Source organism: Gadus macrocephalus, chromosome 7 (genome assembly GCF_031168955.1).
Source record: "Gadus macrocephalus chromosome 7, ASM3116895v1".
Lineage (NCBI taxonomy): Eukaryota > Metazoa > Chordata > Actinopteri > Gadiformes > Gadidae > Gadus > Gadus macrocephalus.
In genome coordinates, this window is record NC_082388.1 from 15,382,177 (window position 1) to 15,390,421 (window position 8,245).

At 40.8% G+C, this 8,245-nt stretch overlaps 2 protein-coding genes across 4 annotated transcripts in view; one reads left to right on the top strand and one right to left on the bottom strand.

Moving 5' to 3' along the window:
• tmigd1 (transmembrane and immunoglobulin domain containing 1) overlaps nucleotides 1-8,245 on the bottom strand; it is a 50,619-nt gene that overhangs the window by 5,107 nt on the left and 37,267 nt on the right. The window contains exons 1-2 of one of the 2 annotated variants that reach the window (XM_060056872.1): nucleotides 4,450-4,563; nucleotides 4,213-4,269 (exon numbers count right to left, since the gene is read on the bottom strand). The exons of the other annotated variant lie outside the window; for it this stretch is intronic. Coding sequence (XP_059912855.1) covers nucleotides 4,213-4,240 — 28 coding nt within the window. The 5' untranslated portion in view covers nucleotides 4,241-4,269; nucleotides 4,450-4,563. Of the gene's footprint in view, nucleotides 1-4,212; nucleotides 4,270-4,449; nucleotides 4,564-8,245 lie in introns of those variants that run through there. 2 annotated transcript variants of the gene reach the window in all.
• The window catches only part of LOC132461632 (multidrug and toxin extrusion protein 1-like), a 9,405-nt gene continuing 4,705 nt past the window's right edge, over nucleotides 3,546-8,245 (top strand). Inside the window, exons 1-8 of one of the 2 annotated variants that reach the window (XM_060056866.1) lie at nucleotides 3,546-3,686; nucleotides 5,434-5,715; nucleotides 5,887-5,988; nucleotides 6,356-6,424; nucleotides 6,954-7,102; nucleotides 7,397-7,439; nucleotides 7,688-7,732; nucleotides 8,167-8,245. The exon at nucleotides 8,167-8,245 is cut by the window's right edge and continues 19 nt beyond it. In XM_060056866.1, the coding sequence (XP_059912849.1) occupies nucleotides 5,440-5,715; nucleotides 5,887-5,988; nucleotides 6,356-6,424; nucleotides 6,954-7,102; nucleotides 7,397-7,439; nucleotides 7,688-7,732; nucleotides 8,167-8,245 (763 nt within the window). In that variant the 5' untranslated portion in view covers nucleotides 3,546-3,686; nucleotides 5,434-5,439. Of the gene's footprint in view, nucleotides 3,687-3,724; nucleotides 4,048-5,433; nucleotides 5,716-5,886; nucleotides 5,989-6,355; nucleotides 6,425-6,953; nucleotides 7,103-7,396; nucleotides 7,440-7,687; nucleotides 7,733-8,166 lie in introns of those variants that run through there. The other variant, XM_060056865.1, reaches the window with a different exon arrangement.

Genomic DNA, 8,245 nt, shown 5'->3' on the forward strand with positions numbered 1-8,245 from the left:
TATAGGCACCAACTCCCAGGCGTCACCTTCCATGAGGCTTTCAACAGATTTTCAAACATTCAGTCTTTCCTTTTCCCATCTCAACCCCTCCTCTACAATTCCTCATTATGACCCACTTTTAATGTGCACATTAAAAGAGCCAGGCCCTTTTTTATTGGCTGAAACGACCTTGGGAGTGTGTCAGCATGACGAGGAAGAATATATATTGGTGATGCAGTGCCATGTGAAAGAAAAGGTGTAAGTAATGGACAGCGTTAGACAGTGCTGTCTTGGGTTTGAAGACAGTGTTACAGTAATATTGCTAGACATTAACTGTCAGGGCTGCCAATGAGGACAGTGATAGATCCTTGTCTTGTGTTGGACAGGGCCTAATTTGAAGAAAGTGCTGGTCAGTGTTGGAAGATTTTGTGTCAGATAATGTTGGACCGTGTGGTGCTTATTAATACCATTGAGAAGAATTAATCAATAAACAATAAGATGGCAAAAATGATTCAAATCTGAATTTCAGCTTTAATGAAAAGACTGTAAACAGGCCAACAATTAAATGTACAATTATGCTTTTTCTTTTGAAACCAAAGTAATTTAATAATAATAATATAATATTATGTATAAAAAATCTTGAAAACAATGTAATGAATGTTATTCTGCACTTTAATGCAGATGAAACCATTATTTATGTTTCACTTCTTCACTGTCAACCTTTGAACATATACACACTGCTTTTTATTTGGTGAAACAATGTCTATTTACTTTAAAGCTTGTCCTAAGTGCACGCAAAACCAAGCTCAAGCTCAAAACCCAGGCTTGCAAGAGATCGCCATCCTGCAGGGGAAGTAGATTGAGAACGTGGAATCCTACCAAGGCCGTAGCCATGGAGTCCACATTGGGGGGAACAAAAAATGCAGAGTGGTCCGGGAGTCCTCCCCCCACAATGTTCTCTCCTCCCCTGCTCTCCAGGACTGGTTGTACTTGGAATATCGGACTATCGGACTATGACACCAAAATAAAAATGACCCTCTAAAACGAACCCTTTTAATGCGCTTCTTTAAAAATAGGATAGACACAGAACAACATGTCCATTGTTGTTCTGTGTCTATCCTAGAACATATCTATTCTTTAAATCAGTCCTCACTTTCTTTACTATTACCCGTCTCCTCTCAGACAAAAGTTCTATGTTAGTGCCTTTGCTCTTTCCTAATCCTAAATGATAATCTACTTTGCTCTCTTCTCCACCTCTCGCGTCTCTCCATGTCTCTCAATGTCTCTTGTGTCCTAAATATATATTACGTTTTTCTTTGATTATCTACATAGATATTTCACAAACAAACTCAAACATACCTCAAGACACCCATCCACTTCTCTCAATAAGTTGCTACTTTTTATGGCTTCAGAGGTATGATTAAATGTGATGAACTGTTATGTTATTTATTTTTTTCTGCTTTGGTCTGCTTTCCTATCTTTTCTCCTGCTCTCCAGACATAGATTCTCCTCCCCTTTCTTCTGCTGACCTCTTCTCTCCATTCATCTCTTCTCCTCTCCAGCCTCCCCTCCCCTCCTCTCCCCCCCAGGTCTCCCCCCTCTCCCATCCTCTCCCCTCCTCTCCTCCCCTCTACAGGTCTCTCCTGCTCTCAACTTCCTCTTCCTCCCTTTTGAGGCTGCTCAAACCCCTGACGAACGTCACTGCCCTCCCTCCTTATGATGTCTCCCTATGGAAATGAAAGCTGACTGTAATAGAATTCGCCCATGACGCTCTTTTTGGGTCACTTAGTGAATGTGTGGCGAATTATCTTTAAAAACATAACTATTTTATTTATGTTAAAGTAATACAATAGAGAGATAGTAAAGTGTTTGACACAACCCACAGCAGTCAAGCAATGACCTCTGCTGGGTTACGGTAAGACGGTAGACCACTTGGACGGACGACACCCAGAACTGCTGTGCCCCTTAATACTAGAACCGGCAGTATTAATAATGGCAAAAGTTTATTTATAAAAGTTTAGTTACAAATTACATTTGTACATACATATAATAATTATGGCCCTGACTCCTACAAATACAGGTTTCTGTATAGATGATTTACTGTCTTTTAATGAACACATTCTAAATAAAGAAATTCAAGCAAATTAGTTTTTGATCATTTAGAAGTACATCCGTTTTTTCTACTGCTTCAAGAATAAAAACGTATTTCTGCTACTTTTATGCTATTCTTTTATTACTGCAACATTATAGTCATTTTATCAGGGACGCTGGAAGTAATTCACAGTTGGGGGGGCTGAGAAACGTTCCGATGACGTCATAATGCGAAAGGTCAAACAGAAATAAATAACGTTCTCGATAGGGTGTTACACTTGGTTATTTATATGCCTAGTAATCATGTGATAAAGGCTATAATGAGATGTCATCACAACCAACCTGTATTAGACCAGAGGTTTTAGAAATACACCATAAGGCCAACTTGTGAATGTGCTTCATTGAATCACACATGAAATGCAAGTATTTCTCAGAATATGTCTTTAATTAAGACCTCAAATATTTAATTACACGCACAAGGTACTGATATTATGCATTAGACAGTGTTATGAACAAGTAACATAGCCTAGATGAGGCTAACTGATTTGATAGTTTTAACAAACTTAACGTTAAGAAAAAAAAACTCCTTCCTCCGAACTCCGAAGCAAACGCACGCATGCAAGCACGCACACAGTGGTGAACTACAAACCATCCTCCTCTTGCGCCCATTCAAAGAACTACAGAAGAACACACACAAAAAAGAAGTAAATTAGTACTATTAGCCAAAAGGTCTAACAACATCCAAGCTCTCCTCCTCCGGTCTGATTGGGGGGTGATCCTTTGATGGTAATGCTGGTAAAGACACTTGAATACTGACACATTCTACATTCGTAGTGTTTTGCCTTTTGCTGGAACCATGCCCCACAGGATCTTTGAAAAAATCCGAAATTCTTTTCTTTTATGCATATCTGGTGAAAGTCTGTGGATGGTGGATTTGATTTATCACCATACTGAGGTTCATTATTAATGCAAATGCTCTGACACATCTCTGGGTGTTCTATCATCTATCTTCTCACTAGGCAGGCCCAGGCTCAGTCACTTGATGATTTTTTATTTACAAAGATCTTCTTCTTACCAACATATGTATCCAACTATCTATCTAGCTTTTTATTGTGATTTTAGTCGCCATCACTTTCTCTTTTTATCTGTTCCCAGATTAAAAGCAGAGTGAGGGAAATAATCGTTAAACTACCTGGAACTTGCTTCAAACTGAACTTAAACTGAAGTCTGTTTCTTAAAATGATTCAAAACTAAATTAATGTTTCTCTATTATCCCTGATGCTGGTTTTACAATTAATGAAAAAAAACTATTTATGGTCAAAGATGCAAGAACATTACAGGGAAATATAAATCAAAAAGTATCTAAAAAACAGAACTAGGAAAAACATTGAGCTATTTTTTTTTCATTAAAACCCTCTGGTTAATCCAGGATAAAGACTATACGTCACACGTACGTGAGTACAGAACCAGTCCAAAGCAGTGAGTTCTTGTGAGCTTGTGTAAAAGCTTGTTGTAGCTTGGACCATTAGTCCCAAGAGGCAGGAAATGACCAATAACCTTCCAACAAAAAGAAGATGACATCATGCACTGGGTCATGGGTTTAAATGGACATCCAGGTAATGACAAGGGAAAATATAATGCTTCCCTTTCGTTCTGTAATCTCTGTTTACGACTATGATTGGGTCTGTGCAAGTGTGTGAGGTGCCTTTGTGTGTGTATCTGCTCAGTGTTAAAGAGTCCGTTTTTTTATATTTGTGTGGGTTTGTGTGCTTTTGTTTCTTTGTGTGTTTCTTAGTTTGTGTGTGTGTGCACAGGTATGCGTGCGTGTGTGTGTTGACTTTGTGTGTGCGCCAGTATTTGCTTATACCCACTAGAAGAAGCACTGACATGATAAAATAGAGGATTACAGATATTGATAAGGAAGGAAAGAAATAGGGCGGACACTGTACATCAGCCCGCAATAATTCAACATTCAAAGTAAGTCTCCTTCATACGATATATTTTACCTTTGTTTTAACATAATCAATTTAATAGCATCCTTGTCATGGACACACATTACCAGACACCTAATATAAACTAATTAAGATAACGATAATGACATTTGATGTTGATTCGTCAGCCCTGGAAAGAAACACTTAATACCTGTAGAATTGATAGGTGATGTTTGCATAAAAATCCAGAGAAAGCAGTCCTTCGCACCTTAAAGAACATGAAACAACCACTCAGCAGCATCATACAATGACTCTGATGAAGGAACAAAAGGCATAATCTCTTAACATTTCAGTTAAATTGTGAAGTAAACACATCCATTCGTACAGCTTACTGAATGGCTGCAAACCTCAAACATCATTTAAAGCTAAGAACACGACGATACTTTACTTCATCTAGTTGTTGAAGACTAAATCCATAGGTTCCTTAGATTTAGGTGAAGGTCGTGAACCCTGTACAACTTTCCCCGATTACGATGAGATAATGTTTTACCTCTTTCACCAAACAACTTTAATACGCAGTTCAGTCCGATCAAAGGTTGGCCACATTAACCATTAACCATTAACACACATCCGAGTCTGTACCTAGATCCATCTGCACATCAATGTAAATAACGATTGTTGAGTTGTAATGACAGATAGCTGCTCGGTCCCCTCTCTGTTCTGAGAGCTAAGGTTTTTGATCACTGTTCAGGGGATAGCCACTAACAACATCGTTAGTGGATAACCCCTGAACAGTGATCCAATCAGTTCAATTGACTGATTGACTGAATGCTGAATAAGTGTGGTAAATATCTCAGATCCAGAGGAGGATGTTATTTATTGTATGTACGCACACTCACGCACAAACAAACGGACACACACAAACACATGCACACACACACACACACACACACACACACACACACACACACACACACACACACACACACACACACACACACACACACACACACAGGCCACACCGTATTGTGGATGCGGACTTGCACATGTTTGCTTTATGCCTACACATTCACGTTCTCCACAGCTAACAAGCCCTATTCAACTCGGAAGTGTTCTTTAGCCAAGGAATTCCAAAGTCCACAGGGTTAATCTTGTGTTAGCTTGATTTCTCAGTGGAGTTGCCTCTCTGTCCTCATTAGTCCCCTGTTTCTTGGTGGTCTTGTTTCCTCCCTCCCAGTGTTCGGACCATTGATCAGTAGACTGGGAGCAGGGCATTTCACAACAACCTCATGGATTAACAGCACGTGCCGAACCCCCTCCTTCCTTCTCTCATTTCTCACTCACTTTCCGTCTCTTGGTTTTTCTTCATACTGTCCCTCTCGCCGCTCTACTTTCTTCTCCTCTCCTCCTGTCTCCTTCTCTATCCCCGCAGGTCTGAATGGAGAAGTCTGGAACCCAGGAACCGGCCACCTTCATGCCACCAGCCGGGGCAGGTTCAGGGCCAGGTTCCGGGCCAGGTTCAGGGCCAGGTTCCGGGCCAGGTTCAGGGCCAGGTCCTGGGGCAGGTTTGGTTGCTTCTAAGACACTGAGGGAGGACGAGGCGACAGCGGCGGCTTTGAACTCCAAACTGTTCGGATGTAGGATGATGAGGAGGCTGATACCCCTGGCCTACAGAGCAGAACTGTACCATGTACTGAGGCTGTCCGGGCCCATGGTGAGTAGAGGTCCATGATATCGCCATGCACTCATTGATATGGTGTTGAATGTCTTTCCTATGACCTAGCCAAGCTCCACAGGTTGGAGATGGGATGCGGCTGCTGAGCAGTGTTGGTACAGTTGGCCTGAGTGAAACCTTCCTGCGCCTTTGGTTTTTCTGTGACTGCAGCTTGTGTCTCGGCTCCTGAACTTCCTGCTGCCGTTTGTCATCGCCATTTTCTGTGGACATATAGGCAACTCAGAGCTGGCTGGATTTGCACTGGCCTCTGCGGTATTTACACTTTCCTGCCTTATTGTTGGGTCAGATATTTATTTGTGGGGCTGTCGCTTTTGTAGGAAAGAAACTACTAAGAACAGGTTTCCAAACGTACCCAGATACGAGTGCAGTATATTTATCAAACGAAAAAGGAGATGTACATATCACTTTAATTATGTTAGACAGAATCAATTCTAGGACATGTTTAAGTATCGGTATGATTTTTTTTAAAACTTCCTTTAAGGCATTTAAGGAAAAAATCTTTCTGTATGGAGGGTGTGGGGGGGGGGGGCGATAGAGGGAAATATAGGGGGATTTAAAGAGCGATTCTGTGTTCCACTTGGTTTCTGACACCAACAGTTTGTTTCCAACCTGTTCTCAGGTCATCAACGTGACCACGACGTCTACAGGCTACGGCCTGGCTGTGGCCTGTGACACACTCATATCCCAGGTGACCCTAGCAACAAAAAAAGAAAGTCGACTTTAGTGCACCTATCGTTAGTTATTACAGTTAGTTTAAGTTTTGCTGAAGGCTTTTGGACAAAAAAAACCTAGTTTGTTAGTAAATTTTCGGTTTACTGAGATTAAGAGTAGACCATTCGGTCAACCAAAAACTTGACCAGCACTGAATTTGCATAAGCCTGTTCATTTGCAACAGATTTATGCATAGTCATGATGACAAAGAAATAACTTCTTGAACATTTGATTCATCATTTTTAGCCTACTGTTGTGGCTTTTAGCATGAACACACTGTTTTCAAAAGAGACTTACATAGAATTATCATAAATCCTATTTCACACTCAGGGATGCCTTCAGGTAGACAAACACCCTCTGCTCCAGGCTATCCCCACCAACCCCCCTCTCATTTACCTTTATCCCTGTGCAAGGTGCTTTTATTTGCCGGTATTCATTTCATCGGTGCAATGCACAGGTAAGCATTGTCTCCTCCACCTCTGACCAGAGTGCTTGACGCGTTGCAGACGTACGGTGCTCACAATCTGAAGCGTGTGGGCAACATCCTGCAGCAGAGCATCCTCATTATGCTCCTCTTCTGCCTGCCCATCTGGGGGCTGCTGCTCAACACGCAGTCCGTACTGCTCCTCCTCGCCCAGGAGGAGCAGGTGGCCAGGTGAGTGCCCTCGGCTACCCTGGGAATCCATTGGAACAGGACTGCTGTTACTGCATATTAATGAAAATGTAGTAGTAATAACATAAATAATAAGTGTTGGTTGGTGGTGTGAATTGTTGATCGATGGCAGTACAATGATGTGATGATGTTGATGATTATGATGATGGTGATAATGATGATGATGATGATGATAGGAGGATGATGATGATCACTTCTTCATCATCATCATCATCATAATCATAATCAATGATTTATTTAATGCTTACCCTCTCATGTTTTGTTTGGTTGTTCTAGAATTGCCCAGCAGTATATTCTTTTCTTTCTCCCAGCCATCCCAGTAAGTATACCGGGCGTATTGTCAATGTACTGGACTGACTCTGGGTAACTTTAATGATTAGATATCTGTAGTGATTTGTAACAGAAGGATCATAGACATGAATCATGAACATGCATCATAGATATGGATCATCAAAGTGATTGCTTTAAAACTGATTGCTAATCATTACCAGTTCATTTATTCATTTAATTTAATCTGTCGTTATAATCACAAAAAAAAAAAATCCAAACTTCTCCTCTCTCCTACAGGCTATGTTCCTGCACCAGCTGCAGGTCTCTTACCTTCAGAATCAGGTATAGTTCCTTTATAGAGCTGCAGGTCTATAACCTTCAGAATCAGGTATAGTTCCTTTATAGAGCTGCAGGACTATAACCTTCAGAATCAGGTATAGTTCCTTTATAGAGCTGCAGGTCTATAACCTTCAGAATCAGCTATAGTTCCTCTATAGAGCTGCAGGTCTATAACCTTCAGAATCAGCTATAGTTCCTCGATTGAGTTGGAGGTCTCATATCTTTAGAATCAGCTATAGTTCCTCTAGTTGAAGGTCTGATACTTTCAGAATCAGGTATAGTTTCTCTATCGAGCTAAAGGTCTATTAGCTTCAGAATCTGGTATAGTTCCTCTATAGAGTTGGAGGAAGTCCCTATGGAGTATAAAAATAAAAGTTGATGGGTGTGTTGATTTTGATAAATATATATTTTTTCAATGGCAATTTTTGTGTTGTCAGGGGATCATCCTGCCTCAGATGTACACGGCAGCCGCAGCTAATATAATCAACCTTGGAGTAAACTATGTCTTGATCTTCA